The 26991-nt window shown below is 41.8% G+C and overlaps 1 protein-coding gene across 2 annotated transcripts; it reads right to left on the minus strand.

Moving 5' to 3' along the window:
* Positions 1–571: 571 nt before the first annotated feature.
* On the minus strand, positions 572–26544 carry creb3l3l (cAMP responsive element binding protein 3-like 3 like). 2 transcript variants are annotated; one of them, XM_078395141.1, is made up of 10 exons: positions 26365–26544; positions 19863–19997; positions 17549–17861; positions 16958–17070; positions 15749–15841; positions 13124–13230; positions 12619–12687; positions 11277–11361; positions 8849–8936; positions 572–3749 (listed from the first exon to the last, which is right to left on the minus strand). In XM_078395141.1, the coding sequence occupies exons 2-10, from the start codon at positions 19995–19997 to the stop codon at positions 3376–3378; spliced, it is 1377 nt and encodes a 458-aa protein (XP_078251267.1). In that variant the 5' UTR covers positions 26365–26544; the 3' UTR covers positions 572–3375. The 2 variants fall into 2 exon arrangements, with proteins under 2 accessions (XP_078251267.1, XP_078251322.1); XM_078395196.1 differs by lacking the exon at positions 26365–26544 and adding an exon at positions 25584–25717.
* Between the last annotated feature and the right edge of the window lie 447 nt (positions 26545–26991).

Below are 26991 nucleotides of genomic sequence, written 5' to 3' on the forward strand. Positions count from 1 at the left end.
AGGTCACTTCATTTATACTAGAATTAGAGCAAACAAAAATAGCTACATCTATATCACTATATCCATGGACTATCCCAGAGTGGAACATCCTTCCCGACACCATCAGATGTGCACCAACCTTGTCACTCTTCAAGTCACAACTCGACAGCTTGGACATGGATCATCTCACCAAACCTGCCCACGTAAAAATCTAAATGACCTTTTTGCAACCGGTACCCACGCGAGCGAAACCTGCACGAGATAGCCCAGCTGTTGGCGGTTGTGCAGCAGAAAACAGAAACACTTGAATAAAGACTATTGCTTGCAAATGCTAGTCTCTCTTTAATAATTCACTCAAGTGCCTATTACTAATATACAAGTCTAAAAGCGTGAGTTAATATTGTTAGAATTTAGAAGTATCCTGTGCTACAGCACCCAGTTTCTGTGGGGAATAACTCCAACCATTCATAACTAATACTGAAATGAAAGCAGAATAATTTGGTTTGGCTCACAAGAAAGTTGGTTTTGCTTAGGAAGTAGCCGATTGTGTGAACAGCACAAAATAAGAACAAATCAATATTTAATACCTCAAACGATTTACTATGATCAGAAAATATATATTTTAGTTTATACACACATATATGCCAGTCTTACCAACTGGGGGAAACAGTATACCATGCAAGTGAAATTCAAACGTCAGTATATTCAGTAGGCTGAACAAAGGTTTCAGGCAGGTATTAATACAACTGCAGCAAAGTGTCAGTACAGTACGGATACAAAAAGTCCAAAATGCCATTTAGTTTACAACTTTGAACATAAAACCAGTTACAAGAGAACATTTTGATAAATGATCTTTTTAATTCGACCAATGACATTCCACAATGTCTACAAATATTTTAACATGTAATAGTTAATATTATGCAGCATTCAAGCAGTTTAAAGTGCTACACTATCCGGTGTCGGAACGGGAAGCATGGAGTGACATGAAATAGTTATAATTCAATAATCAATAATTAAAATGCTACATGTAAAATATTAAAGAACCTTGTCCAACTGGCGACAAGACTGCTGTAACATCACTTTCTAACAGGCGGACATTGAATACCTGATTAAGATATTGAGCAATTTACTGCTTTTATTTAACAGTCAGTGGCGATTCTAAAAGCCTCTGAAAATTCAGTATTCCAATGCCAGTGTGGTACATTTGTATCTAGCATCATACATAAAGGTCAGGTTTAGTAGTTATCCATGTATCTACATATTGAATAGCTGCCATCAAGGATTTAGGCAGGATGCTTTGAATATTTCCTTTATAACTGCCCATACTTATCTCTTCCAACCAATCAAGGTATAACCCTTCCAAATCATTTCTGTCCTGTGATTTTTTTTTGGGGGGGGGGGGGTAGAGCTTGATACTACTACAAATATGGGTATTATCAGATACAAAATCCCAATCTCTTCCAATTCTAAATACATCCCACAATAGTTCTGTCCTACACTCTGTGGAACTAACCACCTGATAACTCTGCAACTTGTATCACAGCAGTTTGCACATTTAGCATTCTTAACATAACAATATGTCCCATGGCACTTCACAGCAAAATGGAAATGGAAACCAGGCAGTAATTCAAAAGAATTTTGCTAATGTTGCTATATTCAAAGTTAACGAGAGGGAGAAAAAAAAAAGAGTTGATAATATTCAGTTACAAAGCTGCCTGATGAACAGCTTTTGGTGCAGTGGGGGAAAAACGAGGATTGGAAATGTGTCAGTGCTGAGACACGTGGTTCTTAAGTTCGAGGAGCCGAATTAGGCAATTCGGCTCATCAAGTCTACTCCGCCATTCATTCATGGTTGATCCATCTTTCCCGCTCAACCCCATTCTCCTGCCTTTTCCCCACAACCCCTGACACCCTTATTAATCAAGAGTCTGTCGATCTCCGCTTTAAAAATATCCATTGACTTGGCCTCCACAACCGTCTGTGACATGGTTTCCAGTTTTGGGAAGCAAAAGAATAAGAATGGCCTCAATAAGAAAATTGAAATTTTGAAGTATTGAAGATACATTGAAGTATTGAAGACTGCCAGCTGTGTTATTCTTCCATTATTCATTAGCTGAGAATGTCAAGCAAGATCTTCAGCTGAAGGCAACTGAAACTTTAAAATGCATCCAAAATAAGAAGCTGTAATTTGAAGGCACATGTAAACTCTACCATTGCAATGAGACTACATAAAATACTTTAAAAATACAACCAACTCCCCTTTCTGTTAAGACAACAATTACAACAGTCGGCAGGAGACAGAGTGTTCACACTAAAAGAAGTAGGTCTACCCTAAAAGGCTCTTGAAGCAATGTCAGTTGCAAATCTGAAAACAGTGGCAGAGATTTAAGTATCTATATAATAAACTATGGTCCCAAGACAGGTAATTGGAGTCCCAATGATGATCAGAAATAAGTTGTATGAATGGTAGAACAGCATTGAGGAGAAGAATGTTTTACTCTTGTTATTACATCCCTAATCAATTAACCACATACTCACTAGTTAGTATAAAAGTGCCCTTACTTTGCAACACAGGTTGGAACTATCATTGGAAAACAAACTTTACTACAAAGAGAAAGAATTTTAGATGCCAAAAAATATAAGACCTTCGGTCATCAGAGCACATGAAGGCAAGGTGAAAAAAGTCTCATCAATTTCAGGCAAAGACATTTCCGGAGTCACACCTTCTTGATTTCTCAGGATCCAAGTCAAACATGGAAGAGAAATTTTAAAAAGGCCCAAATACGAAGGATGAACGAAAACAAAGTATATTATGCGGATGTTTAAAAAAAGTCTAAATTTCCAGCTGTAACAATATGCTACAAATACATCAGCGGGTCTCAGTTTCAGAATGAGTTAGGAGGACACGTGGTACAGAAGTATTGGGACATGCATCACGGAGCTGTACACGAAAAGGGCAGTCAGACCCTTCAAGCAATCCACTAACTGTATTGGAAAAAGAAAATATTTTCAGAAGAACACAAAGGTGAAAATTCCAGGGAGTATTATATAGAGAAGTTGCCACATTTGCTCATCAAAAATGAGACAAACTTTTTAATCCACGATGATTCTGGAGGGTTGAATTATTGGAGCCTCTAATATGATTTTTTTTGTTTCCCACCTCAATGCAAAAAAAATTGAATATATAAGTAAAAAAATCATTATTTCTCTAAGCCAATCTACTTCCACATGTAACACCAGACCTCTTTTACCAACTAAGAAAACAACACCTCAAACAACAAACCTATACAGTACCCAAGCATATGGAAAGCATATGTGCTTGCATAGCTCTGAAATTTCAAAAAACATGTGATGTTCAATTCACGATTCATAGGCAGGAAATTTCCTGTATATCAGTTACATTTCATCGGACCTTGGATGTGTTTTTATTATCACTGTTGCAGTGTGCTCTGTCCAGTTTGGCTTATTCACTGGTGAAGATGAAATTCTATAGTCGTCCTCTTTGCTTTGGGGAGCTAGGTTTACTTCGCTCTGGACAGCCGATTTTACTGCTCCACCCACGTCTGAAGAGGAGTTGCTATTTAAAGTTGAAGTGGATTCTGCCTTTCCCAACTCTGAAGCCTTGGGTGTGCGGTTCAGACTCGTTGACATTAACACCTCGGGAACCTCCTGGTCTAATCCGCGATTCTCCTGATCAGCATCTCGATTATGGGCGCTTGGCACCAAGCGTGCATGGGATGACTCACTGTCAAGTAAAGTCCTGGAAACCACTATCAAAGAGAAAAGAAACGGGCATCATTATTCATGAAACCGAATGTGTAGTTTTAGGTTTAGGTTTATTATTGCCACGTGTACCGAGGCACAATTAAAAGTTTTGTTTTGCATGCTATCCAATCAGATCAGTTATACCATATATAAATACAATCAAATCAAGCACATGTACACTGGATAAAGCAAAGGGGGAGGTAGAGGATGCAGAATATAATTCTCAGCTTTGTAGCCCATCGGTTCCATAGGCAAAGTCCAATGTCTACAATGGGGTAGAGGTTTGGACGATTACCAAGGGGCAATTTTGAAGAATCGGCTTATCTTAGACAACAGGGCATCATCTAAGGCTAATTTATTAACCCATGCTGAAAGTCTAGCACTCAGCATCTTACAGAGTTTGATTAGCATTTAGGAAAGCAAAGAAAATTCTCGCCAGTTCATTGACAGGGGTTAATATAAAACTGCAAACATATCCTCAGAGTTCAAGATGTTCATCGATATGTTATATAAGGCGAATGAAAACTAGAATAATATTTTCCAATTTACAATGCTAAACCAGCAGTTGTTCATCTTAATCCTAGATTGTTAATAGTTAAACGTTATGTTTCCTGGTATTTGAACCCTTTTCCAGAGTAAGCAACTAGCCTGCATCAATTGTGTCAATCTCCTTCATAATTCTGAAAACTTCAAATTTGAATATCACTGTTTTTTCCCCCAAGTAAAACAAGTCCATTTTACCTTTAAATTATCAATAGCTCATTACTCATCTCCAAAAGAGAATATGCCTTCCCTGGACAATGTAATCAGAACTGCACATATCCATTCCTTATCAAATATTTACAATTCAATCTCTTGTCAAAACAATTCTGTAGTATGACTTATTTACTAAACCAGAGCCAAGCATGTCCTGATAGTGGCATTGATTTAGTTGGTATAATTCTAAAACGGGTTTCCTGAGATCATAGCATTTAAAATATCCTCCTTCTCTTTCAGTTTTGATCAAGAGCCACGCTAAATGTATGGTTTATTACACCAAGAAAGTAGCAACAAAATTACTTTGTGTACTGGTTACGGAGTGTTCTAACCAGTGTACGATGAAGAGTTTGCAAAGCTATGTCTATCTAATTGTACAACTCCTCCCCCTTCTGTCATGGGGTAGACTGACTCTCCTCCCCCCCCCCCCCCCCCCCACCTTCACCAATCTTTGCACATTCCTGGATCTGTCTTCAGTGAGGAAGATATACGCAATCTCCCAAATGTTCTAGGGGCCGGAGAACCTAGGGTGATGGAGGAACTGAAGGAAATCCACATTAGGCAGGAAATGGTTTTGGGTAGACTGATGGGACTGAAGGCTGATAAATCCCCAGGGCCTGATGGTCTGCATCCCAGGGTACTTAAGGAGGTGGCTCTAGAAATAGTGGAAGCATTGGAGATCATTTTTCAATGTTCTATAGATTCAGGATCAGTTCCTGTGGATTGGAGGATAGCAAATGTTATCCCACTTTTTAAGAAAGGAGGGAGAGAGAAAACGGGTAATTATAGACCAGTTAGTCTGACATCAGTGGTGGGGAAGATGCTGGAGTCAATTATAAAAGACGAAATTGCTGAGCATTTAGATAGCAGTAACAGGATCATTCCGAGTCAGCATGGATTTACGAAGGGGAAATCATGCTTGACAAATCTACTGGAATTCTTTGAGGATGTAACTAGGAAAATTGACAGGGGAGAGTCAGTGGATGTGGTGTACCTCGACTTTCAGAAAGCTTTCGACAAGGTCCCACATAGGAGATTAGTGGGCAAAATTAGAGCACATGGTATTGGGGGTAGGGTACTGACATGGATAGAAAATTGGTTGACAGACAGAAAGCAAAGAGTGGGTATAAATGGGTCCCTTTCGGAATGGCAGGCAGTGACCAGTGGGGTACCGCAAGGTTCGGTGCTGGGACCCCAGCTATTTACGATATATATTAATGACTTAGATGAAGGGATTAAAAGTACCGTTAGCAAATTTGAGGATGATACTAAGCTGGGGGGTAGTGTGAATTGTGAGGAAGATGCAATAAGGCTGCAGGGTGACTTGGACAGGTTGTGTGAGTGGGCGGATACATGGCAGATGCAGTTTAATGTAGATAAGTGTGAGGTTATTCACTTTGGAAGTAAGAATAGAAAGGCAGATTATTATCTGAATGGTGTCAAGTTAGGAAGAGGGGATGTTCAACGAGATCTGGGTGTCCTAGTGCATCAGTCACTGAAAGGAAGCATGCAGGTACAACAGGCAGTGAAGAAAGCCAATGGAATGTTGGCCTTCATAACAAGAGGAGTTGAGTATAGGAGCAAAGAGGTCCTTCTACAGTTGTACCGGGCCCTGGTGAGACCGCACCTGGAGTACTGTGTGCAGTTTTGGTCTCCAAATTTGAGGAAGGATATTCTTGCTATTGAGGGCGTGCAGCGTAGGTTCACTAGGTTAATTCCCGGAATGGCGGGACTGTCGTATGTTGAAAGGCTGGAGCAATTAGGCTTGTATACACTGGAATTTAGAAGGATGAGGGGGGATCTTATTGAAACATATAAGATAATTAGGGGATTGGACACATTAGAGGCAGGAAACATGTTCCCAATGTTGGGGGAGTCCAGAACAAGGGGCCACAGTTTAAGAATAAGGGGTAGGCCATTTAGAACGGAGATGAGGAAGAACCTTTTCAGTCAGAGAGTGGTGAAGGTGTGGAATTCTCTGCCTCAGAAGGCAGTGGAGGCCAGTTCGTTGGATGCTTTCAAGAGAGAGCTGGATAGAGCTCTTAAGGATAGCGGAGTGAGGGGGTATGGGGAGAAGGCAGGAACGGGGTACTGATTGAGAGTGATCAGCCATGATCGCATTGAATGGCGGTGCTGGCTCGAAGGGCTGAATGGCCTACTCCTGCACCTATTGTCTATTGTCTATTGTCTATTCCCAATCCTTTCCACTCGTCACTTTAATCTCATGTTGCAAGTATTTTGTGTTTTATGACTGTTGGCAGATCAATTTCCCTCCTGGGATAAATAAAGTTCTATCGTATCTAAAATGGATGGTGTTGTTGCTGTTCATAGCCAAAGGCACAAGTCAAACAACATGCACTGCAACATTCCATGCCACTCAGCACTTGCAGAATACAAGTATTTCCAGTTTTACATGAAGTATAAGTGTGACTTGGATAGATTAGGCGAGTGGGCAAATGCATGGCAGATGCAATATAATGTGGATAAATGTGAGGTTATCCACTTTGGCGGCAAGAACAGGAAAGCAGAGTATTACCTGAATGGTGACCGATTGGGAGAAGGGGAGATGCAACGTGACCTGGGTGTCATGGTGCACCAGTCATTGAAAGCAAGCATGCAGGTGCAGCAGGCAGTGAAGAAAGCGAATGGTATGTTGGCATTCATAGCAAGAGGATTTGAGTTTAGGAGCAGGGAGGTTCTGCTGCCTTGGTGAGACCGCACCTGCAGTACTGTGTGCAGTTTTGGTCTCCTAACCTGAGGAAAGACGTTCTTGCCTTAGAGGGAGTACAGAGAAGGTTCACCAGATTGATCCCTGGGATGGCGGGACTTACATATGAGGAAAGACTAGATAGACTGGGCTTGTACTCGCTGGAATTTAGAAGACTGAGGGGGGATCTTATAGAAACATATTAAATTCTTAAGGGGTTGGAGAGGCTAGATGTGGGAAGATTGTTCCCGATGTTGGGGGAGTCCAGAACCAGGGGTCACAGCTTAAGGATAAGGGGGGAGTGTTTTAGGACCGAGATGAGAAAACATTTCTTCACACAGAGAGTGGTGAGTCTGTGGAATTCTCTGCCACAGAAGGTAGTTGAGGCCAGTTCATTGGCTATATTTAAGAGGGAGTTAGATGTGGCCCTTTTTGCTAAAGGGATCAGGGGGTATGGAGAGAAGGCAGGTACAGGCTACTGAGCTGAATGATCAGCCATGATCATATTGAATGGCGGTGCAGGCTCGAAGGGCCGAATGGCCTACTCCTGCACCTATTTTCTATCTTTCTATGTTTCTATGTTTCTATTACCGATTCTTAAATAATGCTGCTTAGAAGGTTAACATTCCCTAATTACGTTCTTTTAAAAGCAAGAATGATATACCTTGGAGAAGTTAAGCATTAACTAAATGACCATTGTGTTAACTGCATAAGAGGACAAAATCAAAGTCAATTTCATAAGAACAAATACACATTAAGAACAGGAACAGGCCATTTGGGCCCTAAAATGTGCTCTGCCATTTAATAAGATCTTGACTGATCTGATTGTAACTTCAACCCTGTCTTCTCATCGACCCACTGCAAAGTGTCACCCATTTTCTTACTTCTGTGATAAAAAATAAATGAAGTTTCCACTTTCACCAGCCTTTGAGTAAAAAAGTTGCAAAGACTCACAATTCCCCGAAAGAAAAAAAATTGCACCTTATCCCTAAAATGGGCAATTATCAAGACCTCTCAAAATATTACATGTTTCAATTAAATGCCCTCTCACTCTGCTGCAGTTCAACAGGTTACAACTATAACGTGCCAAACTCTCCTCATAAGACCACCCACCTATGTTTACTATTAGTCTGGTAAATATTCTCTGAATGATTAAAATTGAAGAATTTTATGTCAATTTAAAGCAAACACATGGTTCAGAGCATGAATAGACCAATCAGCCACTAAAGTCACTTTCTCGATCTAACTATAACTAAATTCCACATTCATATCTTGCAGAGACTACTTTGTGACAGTACAATAGACAATAGGTGCAGGAGTAGGCCATTCGGCCCTTCGAGCCAGCACCACCATTCAATGTGATCATGGCTGATCATTCACAATCAGTACCCGTTCCTGCCTTCTCCCTATACCCCATGTGTACTGGCTCCTTTCAGTATACAAAAAAGCAATGCTGCTTAGTATCCAGGCAGAGCAGTAATTTACTTTTCTTAAATACTTGCCCAACCTGCGTACTAGACATTTGTGAATCATGGACACCACACATCTCTGATTTTGCCCTTTTATTTTTGAAAATGTCACACAACCTTTACCAGTATTCAGTAGTTCTTTGCAACCAAACATGAAGAAAAATTTTCTCACCACTGTATGACTCTTCCTGGGATTTTAGTTTTCCACCAAATGGGTTGATACTTGGGAAAATTATAAGCGTAAATGACAGTAGGAAGACCTAGAAGAAAAATAGATATTTAAGTTGATTACGTGTCTCATTCACTTATAACCAACTTAGATAGAATGAACATCTGTACACAGACACAATAATAGCCCATCCATGAGCAATCTAAATATGGCAATGTCCTGGTCAAGCAATGGAGGGAGGACACCATAAAAAATATACTCAAAAAGCTGCAGTAACTCAGCAGGTCAGACAGCATCTCTGGAGAAAAGGTGTAGGTGACATTTCACATTGAGACCCTTCTTCAGACTGAAGAGTCTAAAGAAGGGTCATGACCAGAAACATCACCTATTCCTTTTCTCCAGAGATGCTGCCTGACCCGCTGAGTTGCTCCAGTTTTTTGTGTCTATCTTCGGTTTAAACCAACATCTGCAGTTCCTTCCTGCACATAAAAATATACTTAGTCTTTTTAATAGAGTGGCTGCCTCACAGTGCTTGCAGTGCCAGAGACCCAGGTTCGATCACGACTACAGTTGCTGTCTACAAGGAGTTTGTACGTTCTCCCCGTGACCGCGTAGGTTTTCTCCGAGATCTTCGGTTTCCTCCCACCCTCCAAAGAGGTACAGGTTTATAGATAAATTGGCTTGGGTTTGTATACTTGGTATAAGTGTAAATTGTCCCTAGAGTGTGTAGGCGTTGTGTTAATGTGCTGGGATCGCTGGTTGGTGCGGACTCGGTGGGCCAAAGGGCCTGTTTCTGCGCTGTATCTCTAAACTAAACTAAATATCTTCATATTTGGGATCTGGTTGTCACTGGTGGAACCAGTGCTGATTGCCCACCCCTAATTATTCCCCTAATTATTCTTGAGAAGGTGATTCTGAGCCACCATGTTGGGGCCACTACTGTAGCTACAGCCACTTTGCACAAGTGGTGGAAGGGCTGGAATTGAAACAACCCCCAAGTCATTTAATGTTTTCTCCAATTTTGCAGAGAACGGGGAGTTTTAACCAAAACAAAACTAGAAAAATTAATGAAATGATTTACAGAATAATTTTCAACTTCAATTTTCTTCTCTGTAACACTGGACCAGCTCAAGTGTAATTTCACAATTTCAGGCGTCAGCTGCTTCATCTTCGTATAGAAGACATTATAGATGACAACTGCATGGACAGGACAGGTTTAGAGGGGTATGGGGACTAGTGTAGATGGGACATGTTGGTCGGTGTGGGCAAGTTGGGCCGAAGGGCCTGTTTCTACACTGTGAGACTATGACTCGATACTTCATGTCAGAGATATCCATAAGTAAACCGACTGTGAGGGCAGCCACACAGCGACGTATGATCCCATCTTTAATGAACCCTTGTACACAGGATCATTGGAATGTGATGGGATGAGATCATTGTCATGGATTTCCCACTGTAACATCATGTTACATTAATATTCTTCACCACACTCCAGAAAATGACTGGATGAGATCACATAACACAAACAGAAAACAAAATCAGTGACATTCATGGGCTATTTAGTAAATGAAGGCTGTGGGTTCAAGTTCATGTTCTGATGCAATACTATAATGCAGAACTGAAGAACTACTACACTAGGGCTACCCCAACCATAATGCCAATAAAACTAACACCACTAGTTTGTTCGTGGTCTACACCTCTCTATTCTCTGCTTGTTCATGTATCTGTCTAATTGCCTTGTATCGACTTTCAACTACTTCCTCTGGGACCCAGTTATGTGCACCTATTACTTTTTTTCAGTTTAGAGATACAGCACGGAAACAGGCCCTTCGGCCCACCGATTCCGCATCGACCAGTGATCCACACACATTACCAATATCCTACATGCACCAGGGACAATTTACACATGCACCAAGCCAATTAATTTACATGTCTGTACGTCTTTGGAGTGTGGGAGGAAACCAAAGATCTCGGAGAAAACACACACGGTCACGGGGAGAACGTACAAACTCCGTACAGAGAGCACCTGTAGTCGGGATCGAACCCGGGTCTCTGGCGTTGCAAGGCAGCAACTCTACCGCTGCGCCACAGTGCCGCCCTTACGCCATTAATTTCCTGTACAAATTCACAGCTCTACCGAGCGTACTGAGTTCTGCGATTGTGCAGTTTAGTGGTCCTCCCTCTACAATAAAAACAGTTACCTGACCGTTATTTGTAGGAAACTGTAGGAATTGTCGTAATTAAGTTTCTACAATAATTAATTGTGTAAAGACTTTGGATAAATCTTGATGCAATATCATACCACGTATAAAAAAGTGATGTAATATTCATTTACTCTTATCAGAAAATACAGTTAAAATCTGAGACAGCAAAGTACTGATTAATCCCAGGCCAACCATACTCCATGCACAGTCTAACTATTGATTCTTACCATTATGCAGGTACTGATGTTAGCAGTTTTGGTGGTGGTTTGTTTGACCAATGCTTGCAGCTTCCTCAGTTGTTCAATTAGAGACCTATGATTAAATAAACTGAAAATGAACTTTGACATCTTTTTCTGCACAATGAACCTCAAGAAACTGAATGCAGAGATAATACATCAGACTTAAAATTCCATTATCTCATGATTATGCTGAATTTTTGATCATTTAGAAATGTATTTGGATCCATCATCTTATTTTCTAAATAGCTTGAATATTCGTAGGAAAGTAGACACAAACAAATACAGTGAAATATTCCAGGAGACAAGTTAATATGTGTGTTTGTGTATGATGTTCAAATTTAGATAATTGTTTATTTTTGGATTGTTAAATGGTCTAATTCAATAAATATAATATCTCCTTGCATAAATTCAGTGACCTGAGTGACAGTGATAAGACAGGAACTTGGAAACCACAGTTATTCTGAAGAAGGGTCCCAACCCGAAACATCACCTATCCATGTTCACCAGAAAGGCTGCCTGACCTGCTGAATTATTCCACCCTCTTTTGTCTTTCATTATAAACCAGCATCTGCATTTCCTTGTTGCTACTCGGTGTTGATTAATGTTTCGTAACTCAGTATGGATTATATTCATACTGGATATATGGATATAGCCATATGGATTATATCCATAAAGCTCAATTAACAGTTTTTCTGCAGTCAATATAGACAATAGGTGCAGGAGTAGGGCATTCGGCCCTTCGAGCCAGCACCGCCATTCAATGTGATTATGGCTGATCATCCACAATCAGTACCCCGTTCCTGCCCTCTCCCCATACCCCCTGACCACTATCATTAAAGCTATACTACTCAAGCTATATTACTCAGTGGTTCCTGTCTAATGTCCACTGTGACTGCCATCTCAAGAGAAACAAAATAAGAACAGACATGAGAGCACATATATCCCATAGAAGTAATTTCAGAAAGTGTACAACCTCATTAGAAATCCTTTAAAATTTTGCCAACTCTCCTTTCACATGAAACATTCATTACCAATTATTGTTACGTTCTTTTTTTTATATATCAGAACTTCTCATCGAGTAATGGAGACAAGTGATGTGGATCATTTATATTTTGCTGGTCACCTATTGTTAGGATTCTGAATTTCAATGTGAAGTTAAAACATAAACAAATAGATGGAGAAGGGTCTCGACCCGAATCGTCACCCATTCCTTCTCTCCAGAGATGCTGCCTGACCCGCTGAGTTACTCCAGCATTTTGTGTCTACCAACAAATAGATGGTATCCACAAGTACATCAATGAGTTAAATTTTATCAAAGGGATATACATACATATTTTGGCTCTCAAGATGTTGCACCTTCCTCTGCAATTCTTGGTTTTGGACAGTGCATGCTACAACCCTGCAACACAAAACACAACAGTAGTGTTAGAATATCCACAGCTGATAAGATATTTGCAATGCAAGCTTGTAATCAGAAACAGGAAATCTGTTCCAGGAAAAGGAATAACTAAATATAAATAATTTTCCAAGAAGTGGCAAATATTTTAACCACAGTATTTACTTTTGTAACATATTATAACAACACGGGGAATGAAGCGCAAGAGTTATGCAACACAGAATACAAGCATTTGTTCTGCAATGTTCCACAACCAAAGTTCTGGATTTTATTGTAGTAAATCAAAATAATAGTCAATCGCACGTAGGTATGATACTATTTGGACAAATTTATAGATGTTTAAAATGTGCAAGGTAGAAAGGTAAGATTGTTGCCCAAGATTTACTTAAAAAGGGTTGTATAAAAACAAAATATTTGGGAAAGACTTTGTTGACCTTACCTACTCTCCAGTCCATCAATGTAATTCTTCTTCTTTTTGCGACTTTCTTGAGCAGACTGTTTGTTCCGAATCTTCCTTCTGATTCTTTTCAATGCTCGTTCTTCTGACTGCAATGAGAATTTAATGCAAGTTTGTGAAAAGAGGCAACAAATTTACATGCTTGTTTCACCTAATAATTACGGTAAGATGAGAAAATGTTGGAATTATCTGTTACTTGAAATAACTGAAGACAGTAAGTGAATTGCCAAACTAGAGGGAGTTCCTTGTAATTTTGACTGATGTTATTTGGTAAAAAAAGTCCAATGGAATAATGTTTAAGTTACTGCACTTGTATCTAGAGACCTGGAGAGAGGAGTATGAACTTCAACTTGGCTGTGAAATAATTCAATTAATATGGAATTAAAAAGGCAAGTATTAATCATAATAACCATAAGACCAGCTTACTGTTGTGAAAAACTCATTTGGTTTATTCATGTCCTTTAGTGAAGGAAATCTGCCATCTTTACCCAGTTTCGTTTTTATATGCCTCTTCCGTTCAGGCAATTAGAAATGAGCAATGTGCTGACATTGGGAAGAACATTCCCATCCCACGAACATACAAAGAAACAAAACGTTCAGCCTAAAAGGAATAGAAATGAAACTGGCGGAACACCACCACCTGGGTAGTCTCTAACCCAATTGTATTAACACTGCCATATTCCTCTAAACATTTCCTATCCACGTTCCTGTCTAAATTCTTATTAATATTGCTATAATACCTGCCTCAACAACCTCCTCTGGAAGATTCTTCCATATACCCACTAACCTCTGTGTGAAATAATTGCCGCTATGGTTCCTATTAAATATTTCCCCCATGTCCTCTGGCTCTAGATTCCCATACTCTGGGTAACACGCTCTGTGTATGTACTTTAACTATTCCTCACATGATCTTGTACGCCTTTATAGGATCACCCTTCATCCTCCTGCGCTCCAAGGAATAAAGTCCTAGCCTGCCCAACCTCTACCTATAGCTCAGGCCTTCAGGTCCTGGCAACATCCTCATAAACTTCTCTGCACTCTTTCTAGCTTAAGAACATCTGACAGCAGGTTGGCCAAAACTGAACACAATAATCCAAATGCTAAATGCCAGCACCAATGTGCTGTAAAACGGTAACTTAACATCCCAACTTCTATGTGTAGGAAAAAAACGGCAGATGCTGGTCTGAAGAAGGATCTCGACCCAAAACCATCTAGCCATAACAATTTGGCCCTTGTCATAGTCGCTCAGGTCTTTACTCCTGCCCATTTCTCCTGCATCCAACATGTCAACTTCAAGAACTAACTTCACTTGCTGCCTAATATATCCCACCCCTTGACAGGGGCCATTGTAACAAGATAATCAATGTTATCCACTTCGCCTGTCAGTGGTCAGAATGTTTTGGCTGATAAAGTCCTATGCTGGTTTTCATCGGTCGGGTTGCAGAATATAAAATTGGGAAGTCACAACTGAATTTATTACAACTGAATAAAAGTTCTTCTGTATAGGATCAGAATGCTAAAAGAGAGGTTGGACGAACTTGGATTGCTTTTTCTGAAGCATTGCAGGTTGAGGGAGAACCTGATAAGAGTATATAGAATAATAGGCAAAGACAAAGTAGGTAGTCAGAACCTTTTCACAGGGGAAAGTTTACTAGAAAATTTATGCGGCATGTTCTTCCTTTACACACAGAGAGTGGTAGGTGCCTGAAATATGCTGCCTGGGGAAGTGGAGGAAGCAAATACAATAGCAAAATGTAAGCACCATTTAGATGGACACGTGAATAGGCATGGAATTGAGGGATATTGACCACATGTAGGTGGATGTGCAGCTTAAATACGATCAGGGATGGCATGTACATCATGAGCCAAGGGCTTGTTCCTGTTCTAAAGTATTATAAGGCTTGTATACACCGGAATTTAGAAGGATGAGAGGGGATCTTATCGAAACGTATAAGATTATTAAGGGGTTGGACACGTTAGAGGCAGGAAACATGTTCCCAATGTTGTGGGAGTCCAGAACCAGGGGGCACAGTTTAAGAATAAGGGGTAGGCCATTTAGAACGGAGATGAGGAAAAACTTTTTCAGTCAGAGTGTTGTGAATCTGTGGAATTCTCTGCCTCAGAAGGCAGTGGAGGCCAATTCTCTGAATGCATTCAAGAGAGAGCTAGATAGAGCTCTTAAGGATAGCGGAATCAGGGGGTATGGGGAGAAGGCAGGAACGGGGTACTGATTGGGAATGATCAGCCATGATCACATTGAATGGCTCGAAGGGCCGAATGGCCTACTGCTGCACCTATTGTCTATTGTCTAATAGCAGAACTTTATGGTATGAATATATCAATGCAAAATAGATTTTTATTCCACATTCTCTGCTAGGTGGTGGGTGTATGGAACAAGCTGTCTGATGAGGTAGTTGAGGCTGGGACTATCCCAGCGTTTAAGAAACAGTTAGACAGGTACATGGATGGGGCAGGTTTGGAGGGATATGGACCAAATGCTGGCAGGTGGAACTAGTGTAGCTGGGACATGTTGGCCGGTGTGGGCAAGTTGGGCCGAAGGGCCTGTTTCCACACTTGTATCACTCTATCACTCGATGACTCTATGACCTTTGTCAGAGGAAGGCAAGTTGGTAACTGCACTCCATCTTTGGATAGAAGCCGTTTTTCTTCATCAGTCAGAGTCACTTCATCAAAGCAAAGCTGGGGGAAAAAAACAAATAATAACAAATCACACATCTGTCCTACACTGACCAAGCCGTTTCGATGAACAAAAGCACAACTTAAAATACAAATACAACACATCACGATTTCCAATAAACAGAGGGTGAGGAATGACATGGAGGACTGCGGTACACGCTTGAACAAACTGCAAAGGCTTGTAAATATGTTAGAAAACCAAAAGGCTGAGATACCACTCAAGTTACTGGCAGGGCCACATGAACATTTTATGTTCCTTTTCCCACTCAGGCAGGACAGTGAGACTGCCAGCCATCAAGTGACAAAGCGGGCAAAAGCAGGTAGCCTGGGATGCACTGACGAAGCAGTGTATTTTACTCTAAAGGCGCATGTATTAAAAATGAGAAGAATGCCTTCTGTTTTTGTGTACTGCTGATACAACACGCTGTTGTATTGACAATACATGACGATGGATATCTGCATCTCATCTGGGTGGGGATGATGGAAGTGAAGACTCACTCATTCAGAGCAAGCAACATTCAAATACCTCTTCACTCCTTCAAATAATACAGGGTTGGAATGCAAGGTCAGCATTTAATGCCTGAGGGCAGGTAAAAGTCAATCACATCAAGGCTATCTGGAGTCATATATAAAAAGCAGAGAAAGCCAGAGCAACAGGTTGACTTCCCAAAGGACATTGATGGATTTTTACAGCAATCTAATCGTTTCATGGTCATCATTATTTTTCATTCCAAAATCTATTTAATTAACTGATTTTAAATTCCCCAAGTGCCACGATGAGATTTGATACTCCTGCTCTTGGACCAGTCCAGGATTTCCAATTAGTAACTTAAAGTTAGAATACTATCCAAATCCCATTGCAAACAATGGACTGGCAATCACAGGGTGTTTCAACACAGTTGTATAAAGCTGCCTTGAACTCCTTTCAGGAGGGCTTTATGAGCTGGATCATTTGCTGTGTAATATTAGGGGGAAGCAACAAGACAGGGAAAAGAAACAAAAGCACCTTATTTCTGCAAGGTTCCTTAAATTTCAATATTCCCAACATAAAACCTCGCTACAGATACAAGAAATGATGTCTCCATTTTATGTGGATTAATACGGTGGATAAACACTTACTTGATTCATTTTGCTGTGTTGCTGGGGGTCTTCAATGGTGAGGGTAACAAGGCCAGCACTTTCCTCCATAGGAACAACTTGTGGATTTTCAGTCAAAAATTCAGGCTCCCAGTCTTTGAAAAAAAAGTTTAAAAAATAATCACTCTTAACTATGAAGCATCAGAATATTTTAAAATATGATTGTTGCATATTTAAAAATATTTAAACTGATGCATAAATATTGTTGCATATTTTAAAATATTTAAACTGATGCGGGCAAAGAGCTTTCACACATATATATACACACACACACATGCCCAATTAAAGTTTTTAGAAGACCATCCTATCAAGTTTCTATTGCCACAGGATCCTCCTCAAGGTTGGGATCATCTTTTAAAGAGGAGACATCAGGAAGGAAATTACAAATATAGCACCACTTAGTCATGGCCAAACTTTTAAATGATTTGTTTGTGGATATCATTGCTAAAATAGATTGTCTATTTAACCATTCACAATACTAAAGTACATCCCAAAGGATCCAAAAGTAGAAGTCAGTGGCTTAGAAATGTTCAGGTGAATATCTACGACGGAGGAAACACTGCAGGTACTAACCTAAAACAATTGAGATGTCCCTTTCCATTGAAGGCTTCTCGGTTTTTACACTGTACAAACAATTGGCGTCACTCTGTGAGTTCTGGGTAAGTGAGTAGTTATGATCAGAACTTACAACTTCAAAAAACGACAAACTTTCAGAGAGTGCAACGTCGCTGCCTGATGGGCTATCTTCATGGGTACAGTTGTTGTTATCTTCAGATATTCCACTGTCACTGCCTGGCGGAGACAAGGACATTGGGATCCTGGTCTCATCTTCAAGAGAACTAATGATGGAGTTGAAGAAATCTACCGTGTTGTGGTCATTCAGCATCTGCACATACAGGAGATGATGTCAGGAAGTGAATGGAAGCTTTCACCAAGAGTATCATTTGATTGAATATAGGCAAATACTAACAAGCCATTGGGATGAATAGGAAAAAATATGTTTTCTTACATATTACCTAATTGAATTAATGACAGAATACAGCATGGAAACAGGGCCTTTGGCCTACTGGGCCTATGCCAATGATCGATCACCCAGTACAATGTTACCCTACTTTCTCATCCACTCCCTACAGACTGGGGACAATTTATAGAGGTTAATTAACCTACAACCCCATGTGTCTTAGGGATGTAGGAGGAAGCAAAACAAAGCAACCAGAGGAAACCCACGAGGTTACAGGGAGAATGTACAAACTCCACGCAGACAGCACCCGAGGTCAGGATTGAACTTGATTCTCTGGTGCTGTGAGGCAGCAGATGTACCAGCTGCGCCAGTGCGCTGCCCATTAAACAAACCAAAAGGAGAAAGAATATGCAAAAAGGCTAGTTAGCATATATCTATATGGAGCAGAAATGTGATAAAGCACACCTACAAGTTTATGATAGTAAAGGTTTGAAATTCATGCTTTAAATATCCTTCCACAATTTTCAAGGGCCGAAAAGACTACTCCTGCACCTATTTTCTATGTTTCTATGAAAATTGTGGAAGGATATTTAAAGCAAGAATTTCAAACCTTTACTATTTTCACGAATTGCAGGTGGTCTTGCTCAGGCAATGGAGGAAGCCCAGGACAGAAAGGTCAGTGTGAGAATAGGAAGTATTGTCAATGAGATTCCAGCAACATTCCCACCTCATCCAAGGAGCCAGCATTGAAAGGGGCTATGTCCCTTTAAAAAAAACCATTTTAATTAACTGAGTTTATCCTCCTGCAAATATGAATATGGCTGATCATCCAAAATCAGTACCCTGTTCCGGCTTTTTCCCCAGATCCCTTGATTCCATTAGCACTTAGAGCTGCATCTAACTCTCTCTTGAAAACATCCAGTGAGTTGGCCTCCACTGCCTTCCGTGGCAGAGAATTCCACAGATTCACAACTCTCTGTGTGAAAAGGTTTCTCCTCATCTCAGCCCTAAATGGCCTACCCCTTATTCTTAAACTGTGACCCCTGGTTCTGGACAGGGCTTTCACAGCTTTCCAGTACTCCCAGCCCAATGTCCACCTTCACTGGCTTCCACCCTCCAGTGATTTTCCAGGGAAGAACAACACAAGTATTGCCGAAACAAAGAAATGCAGATGCTGGTTTATACCAAAGATGGATACAAAGTGCTAGTGTAACTCAACGGGTCAGGTAGCATCTCAGCAGGTAAAAAATAGGTGACTTTTCAGGTCGGGACCATTTTTCAGACTGAAAGTAGGGGGTGGTGGTGGGGGGTGGAGAGAACTGCAGGCGAGAAAAGACCAGGACAAGTCTTGGCCGGCAATAGATGACCTCAGTCAGGGTGGTGCCCTGGTAAGCCATTTGTTGGAAGGTGTGATGTCAAGAGGGATAGTTTGTGGCAAGGGGAGGGGAGTGTTAGTAAAAGTTTCTTAAAATTAGAGAATTCAACATTGATTGCGTCAACATTGGGTTATAGGTTACCCAAGTGAAATGTAAGGTGTTGTTCCTCCGATTTGCAGTTGGTCTTACTCTGGCAATGGAGGAAGCCCAGGACAGAAAGGTCAGTGTGAGAATAAGAAGTATTGTCAATGAGATTCCAGCAACATTCCCACCTCATCCAAGGAGCCAGCATGGAAAGGGGCTATGTTCCTTTTTAAAAAAAACATTTTAATTAACTGAGTTTATCCTCCTGCAGATTTAGAGGATCAAAGATGCTTTGATTATGATGTTAGGTTTGTGTGGGCTGGTGTGTGAAGTTGGGAGTGTACCTTTGCATAGACTCAATAACCAATTTGTACACAAGCATTCAGTCAAATATTAAATGACAACACATTGGATATAAGCTTTTAGTTTAGAGGAAGATGGGGAGTAAAAAGAATTTGGTGCTTACATCATGCTCACCCAGACCCCAATCCTTCAAGAACTCAATCCCATCATTGAGCTCCTCAGCTGGAAGTAAACCAGGCTGCTGCTGAAACAGCAACTCCAGCAGCTGGTTTTCATCAAGGTCACAGGCACGAGACATCTGCAGGGAAGTAAAAAGATTAAACTGACATGAAGTGCTGGGGTGAGTTTGAGTTTAGTATATTGTCACGTGTACCGCGCGCGGTACAGTGAAAAGCTTTTGTGGCATGCTCACCAGTCGCTCTTGAACCTTAGCCATTGCATTATAACAAGTTCAGCCTCCTAATTCAGGATACTATCCAAGCTGAACTTTATAGAATATTTGAAAGCATATCCCAATATTGCACTGAATCTGAAAAACGGATAATTATTGCATATTTATTGCTGTTGTTGCATCGAATGAGCCTGTAAAGCTGCGGCAGGTAGGAATGTCATTGTTCCGGTTCAGATGCGGTACAAGTGGTGTGGCAAGTGCTCTCCAGCAATTCTGAGAGCACTTGCCGCACCCCAGGGTTATTTCTCACAGTAAATTCCTACACTCACTTAGGTAAAATTACATTTCGCCTTATTGAAGGGTAGTGGATAGGCTAGAACGAGTTTGTTTCCTTGCACCAAAATAGATCTAAAGAATAAAGTGCTGCTTTTCCTTCAGAGGGGAATAAGCTAAACCATGAATAATTCTTATAATAAGTAGCTTAGCAAATGTATGCCATTCATTGTTATAGATGCCAGAGGACAAGCTGATTGTCATAAAATCATAGATTTGTTTAGCATGGAAACACACCTTTATTAATAATAATTAATACTTATTTCTTATTAACAAGTAGCTTAGCAAAGGTATGCCCTTCATTGTTATATATGTCAGAGGTCAAGCTGAAGATGTCATCAAATCATAGATTTGTATAGCATGCTAACAATCCCTTTGGCCCAACTCGCCAAAGGTGCCTTCCTGAGCAAGATCCATTTGCCTGCATTTGGTCTCTGAATCTTTCCTATCCATACATCTGTCCAAATGTCTTTTAAATGTAATGTACAATAAGTCCTAGCTATGGCTGATCAATGTCAATGCCTTGACCGTGCGGAGTGAGCGCTGATTGTCCTCCAACATGTCCAGCTGCGACCAGCGACATCCCAGCTGGTCATTCCGGCCCTGATTTCAACTGAACCATCGATGCAGCTGAACGACCCAGCAATCTGACAGCAGTCTGGACAGCACAACAGTCTGAAGAAGGGTCTCGACCCGAAACGTCACCCATTCTTTCTCTCCCGAGATGCTGCCTGACCTGCTGAGTTACTCCAGCGCATTTTGTCAATAAACCTCCAGACATCTCCTGGAGATGGTCAAAGATGCAGAGCTGTGCGCTGTCTTCAGCAACTCTGTGGGCAGGGCACAGCCGCACTTTACTTGGTCGAGACTGGACGGCTCAGCCTGGTCCTAGATAGACTAGCAGCCAGAGTAAACTGTAGCAAGAGGGAGGCCATGCCCTTCAGCATTTGGACGAACCTATCTTCCGTCCCCATCACCATCAGATCTGACTACCTCAAGAATTTGGGGATCTGGTTCAGAAGGACCGGGGTGTGCAACAAGAATTGCCTGGAGGGGATAGCCAAGATCGAGCAAAAACTGGGATTGGGATTGAGCAAAGACTGCTCCCTCTCGATAACCAGAAAAGAATTGAGTCATCAGGTCTGTTCTCAGGCCTGTTGTTCCTGACACAGGTGTAGCCCGTCCCCATTCCACTGACTTGGTGAGCACCCTGGCAGTGACTAAAGATGGAGCGGGTCTCACAGGTCACATTGCACAAGACCTTCGTGTGTGGCTGCATCAATCTGTGGATATAGACGTGGGCACCAAGTGTCATTACACGCTGAGGTTCTACGTGACCCTGGTGCTAGGGAGGTTGGCCCTGCACAGATGCCACACAGTATGCCAGTCAACTGGACATTGCCGCACCACCTGTCCTTTGTGGAAACGTTATTTCAGATCAACACCTTTGACCAAACGTCCATCGGGCAGTGGTGAGCACGCAACATTTTGCAGCATTGCAGGTCAAGGACGCGATGTATCCCATGAGGTGGTTCCGGAGCAGACTGCCTAGTTTGTTTGGCAAAATGTCAGAACCCACCAACAATGCACCAAGGCTTCATTTGGCTGATGGTGAGAGGGGATCCTCCCACTCATATCCTTCCTGCTCCAGACTCTTACTGCAGACACAATCAATAGACAATAGACAATAGGTGCAAGAGGAGGCCATTCGCCCCTTCGAGCCAGCACCGCCATTCAATGTGATCATGGCTGATCATTCTCATAGTGTGGATGTGCGAAGAGTGTCAGGAGATGGCTGCAAGGGTCATAGAGTGATACAGTGTGGAATTAGGACCTTCTGCACAACTTACCCACACCAACTAACATGCTCCATCTACACTCATCCCACATGCCTGCGTTTGGCCCATATCCCACTAAACCAGTCCTATACATTACCTGTCTAAATGTTTCTTTAATGTTGTGGTCCTTGTCACATTTCACCCCGAGCAGCACCCTAAAAGTGGACGCTCTGAGTTACGGGCTTTTCTCAGGGAGAAATTTGGAGACGGACATCAAGGGTGGTGATTCAGTGAAATTAATTGCCACAGAAGGCTGTGGAGGCCCTCAGTGGATATATTTAAGGTAGAGATAGATAGATTCTTGATTAGAACGGGGGATAGAGGTTATGGGGAGAAGGCAGGAAAATGGGGTTAGGAGGGGGAGATTGATCATCCATGATTGAATGGCAGAGTAGACTTGATGAGCCGAATGGCCTAATTCTGCTCCTATCACTTATGATCTTATGAAGTGCTGCTAGAAGACCATTAACTTAGTGAAAGACACTCTTAGGTCTGCCCGGAACCTGGTCTCCCGTTACAGCAAGATGTCCGTCAGGAAATGTTGCCAACAGGCTCATTCAGACTGTAGGAGTATGTGTTGTGACAAGGACCACAACATTAAAGAAACATTTAGACAGGTATTTATTCACAAAATGCTGGAGTAACTCAGCAGGTCAGGCAGCATCTCGGGAGAGAAGGAATGGGTGACGTTTCGGGTCGAGACCCTTCTTCAGACTGATGTCAGGGGGGCGGGACAAAGGAAGGATATAGGTGGAGACAGGAAGATAGAGGGAGATCTGGGAAGGAGGAGGGGGGCAGGAGAAATCACAGAGGGGGAGCAACGAGAGAGCATGTTGCTAAACTCTTGTCGAAGAGAGGAGGAGAACTTCTTCAAAGTGGACGTACCTTGAGGAGAAATCGTAGTGGAGCAACAAGTAGTATAAGAAAATAACTGCAGATGCTGGTACAAATCGAAGGTATTTATTCACAAAATGCTGGAGTAACTCAGCAGGTCAGGCAGCATCTCGGGAGAGAAGGAATGGGTGACGTTTCGGGTCGAGACCCTTCTTCAGACTGATGTCAGGGGGGCGGGACAAAGGAAGGATATAGGTGGAGACAGGAAGATAGAGGGAGATCTGGGAAGATAGGACTGGTTTAGTGGGATATGGGCCAAACGCAGGCATGTGGGATGAGTATAGATGGAGCATGTTAGTTGGTGTTGGATGACTGAAGCTTTGTGCAGCCAACGTGAAAGCTCCAGGGGTTGGACCACAATCCAGTGTCCTTGTGCAGCTGAACATTGCGGAGCAGAGACCGGTGGGGACACCCCTCAAACAAGGGAAGGGATATCACCCCAGGGGACCTCATGAGTGGCATGGGAGTTTTGTTTATAGACAGCTGTGAACACTGCTGAGTATGGCACTACTACATGTAGAGACACTGAGAAAGTATGAACAGCTTTTGCACAGTTTTGGTTTTGTGTGTATATTTATTGTTCTGAATAAAGTTTATTTTTTTGAAATAACAAAATGATGTAATTATACCCATCTCGACCAACTCCACTGGCAATTTGCTCCATACACCCACCGTCCACTGCGTGAAAAAGTCCCACCCCCTCCCCATGTCCCCTTTAAATCTATAAATCTATTCCCTCTCACCTTAAGTCTCTGCTCTTTAATTTTATAGTTGCCTTCCCTGGAAAGATTATGACAATGCACATTATCTATGCCCCTTAGGATTTTATAAACCTCTATTACATCACTCCTCAGCCTTCTTTACTCCAAGGAAATTTGTCCGATCCTATCTTGTCTCTCCTTATAAGTCAAGCCCTCCAATCCCAGCAACATCCTTGCATAACTTTTCTGCACACTCTCCGGCTTGATCACATCCTTCCTCGAGTCTAACGACCGAAACTGCATACTCTATTGCAGGTGAGGTCTCAGTCATGTTTAGTGCATCTGTGTTATGTAGTTCTGTAGTGCTTCTGAGATTGAGAATCTTGTGACCTGGTGTGAAAATGCTCACCTCCAGATTCAGGGATAGTTTCTTCCCAGTTGCTATCAGGCAACTGAACCACTCTATCAACAATTAGAGAGCAGTCCTGAGTGACTATCTACCTTGTTGGAAACCCTCGGACTATCTTCAATCACTGTGCATGTCCTGCCCTGGCTGAACTTGGCAAAAGGCACAACTCTGCACTCGAGTTAAATTCCATCTGCCCAGTTTTTCTGTTGATTTGGATCCTGCTTTAGCTTTTTACAACCTTTTTCAAAGTCCAAAATATCACCAGTGTAACCCACTGGGTTCCTTCACTCTAGCTCTTGATTTGCAGTGACGAGGTGTTGCACATTTCAAACATGCACATTTTGCTCCTCCTCAATTGAGAGGGAAGAGGAAAAAGCACTTGGGGGATAAATTGGATTATTCATGCTTAAAGTCACTGACAACATTTGTTTTTGGCTTTCCAAAACCAGTATTCCACACAGTCTTTTGCTCTGCACCCCAGTCTTCCCCTCAGTTCTGCTTTCCAAACTGATGCCTCTCCACTCTTTCCCAGGTCTGAGGAAGTCATTGACCCGAAACATGAACTGGTCTCCTTTTTCCAATGATGGTGTTTGACTGGATGAGTTTCAGCATTTCCGTTTTTGCTTCCCATTTCCCTCCTCCCCCCGTTATTCTTTTTAAAGTGGAAGTCTATTGAGCAAAGGACTTGGGTTCCAAATCCTTCTACTGCTAAATGGTCAATATCTAACACTGTCTCGAGTCATGTTATAATTTGCTTAAGTATTTTTGACTAAAGGAACAAATACAGTACAGCTAAGCAATTAATACAGCATTCTAAAGATCAGTCTGAAGAAGGGTCTCGACCCGAAACGTCACCCATTCCTTCTCTCCCGAGATGCTGCCTGACCTGCTGAGTTACTCCAGCATTTTGTGAATAAATCGATTTGTACCAGCATCTGCAGTTATTTTCTTATTCTAAAGATGGCTTTCAGTACTCCTCCAGGAAAGCAGAAAAGGCAAACAACACAACATATAAATTCAAAGGAAATAAAAATTCTGGGCTTCGCTTTGATAAAATACTGCACCTACTTCCTTAAAGTGCAAAAGGTAGATTTTCTATTCAGTTAAAAAACTCAATATCATAAAGAAACCACAGTGCCTAATCAGTACTGTTTCAATTTAAACCATGATAGGATTTCCAATATTGAAATTACCAAATCATAAATAGGGATTACGTCATTCATACTGCATTACTCAAAACAGGAGATGGGAATGTATAAAATGAACACACAAAGAATGAGGAAACATTGTTAATTTCCAACAAGACCAATCGTATTACCTCCTTGATGAATTAAAAACCACATTTCAAAGACGAAAATCCTGACAGAAGTGTATTTCTGAAAATTAATTAGCACTTTCAAACCAGTTGCTACATAGCTCATGTGGCAAGTTGTGATGCGTGCATCTTGGAGATCAATCATTTTAAACTTTACAGCATTTCAAATCCATGATTACTCCATCTCCATAATTTTTTTCCCAGAACTAAACTTTATTCAGAATTTAAAAAATATATAAAACAAAAACTGTAGAAAAAATCTTCCGACACTCTCAGTGTGTCTATACATTCATTAGTGTCATACACAGCCTTGTTTAAACAAAACACCCTTGCTGCCGATGTGGACCCCGAGGTGATACCCCTTCTCTTGTTTGAGGAGTGTCCCCACCAGCCTCTGCCCCTCAATGTCCATTAGCCGGTCTCCAGACGGTGGTCCTCCCCCGCAGATCCTTGGTGTTTGCTGCACCAAGCTACAACGAGTCTGGGATGGGTCGGTCAGCAACATTCACGGTCAGACTTCTTGCTGTGCTGGGAGGCCAATAGGTTTCGGACAAACCAATTTGACCAAATTAACCATTATCGTCTCCATATTCGTTTGACAATGTTACAATTAAGAGTGATCGTTCGTCGGGTTGATCACACCCTTCGCCGCCAGGAGTGACACGTATCAGGTTAGGTTATGGAAGAAGTTAGCAATGACTAGGGGCTTTCTTCCTGCTTACCAAAGCCCAACGATGTACCTGTCACATCGCTGCAAGCAAGGGTGTAAAATCGTGCTGCCTACCTTGCTGGTGGCTGTGCTTGTTGTACAGTCCGGACTGCTGTTGTTTCTCTGACTACAACAGACTCCAACAAGATAAAAATGACATCAGGTTGCCGGAACTGCAGGAGACCGAGGTGCCTCTTTGGGTATTGTAGTGTGATCCTCTCTCCTCCATGGACTTCTCCAGCCGCCGCCTGACTACGTGGGACTACATCGCGCAACGTCCGCCACCAGAACCGCCCTTCCTCCTGCTGGTTCTGCAACTCGCACAGTTCCTATAGGTTTCAATCATCCTCGAATTCCCGCCCCCGACTCTTGAGGATCGGTCACGTCTTGTATGTGGATACGCCCAAGAAGGTTCAATCACTGTAGTCGGCGCTGCCGCGTAACACGACCAGGGGGAATTCCATGACACTTCGTGCCAAAGAGTGCAACATTAATGTCTGGCACCTTTAGGAAGGCAGCTGAAACACGCAGAGAAACGTGTTACCAAGAGATTTATACACAAAATTGTTCAAATCCACGAGCAAAATAAGTCAAGAGTTAAGTGTTTATCGCACTGAAGAGAGGCACAAATTGCTGGAGTTACTCAGTGGGTTATGCAGCGTCTCCGGAGAAAGGTTTTTTTTTGTAAACCAGCATTTTTGC

This window comes from Rhinoraja longicauda, chromosome 1 (assembly GCF_053455715.1).
Source record: "Rhinoraja longicauda isolate Sanriku21f chromosome 1, sRhiLon1.1, whole genome shotgun sequence".
Lineage (NCBI taxonomy): Eukaryota > Metazoa > Chordata > Chondrichthyes > Rajiformes > Arhynchobatidae > Rhinoraja > Rhinoraja longicauda.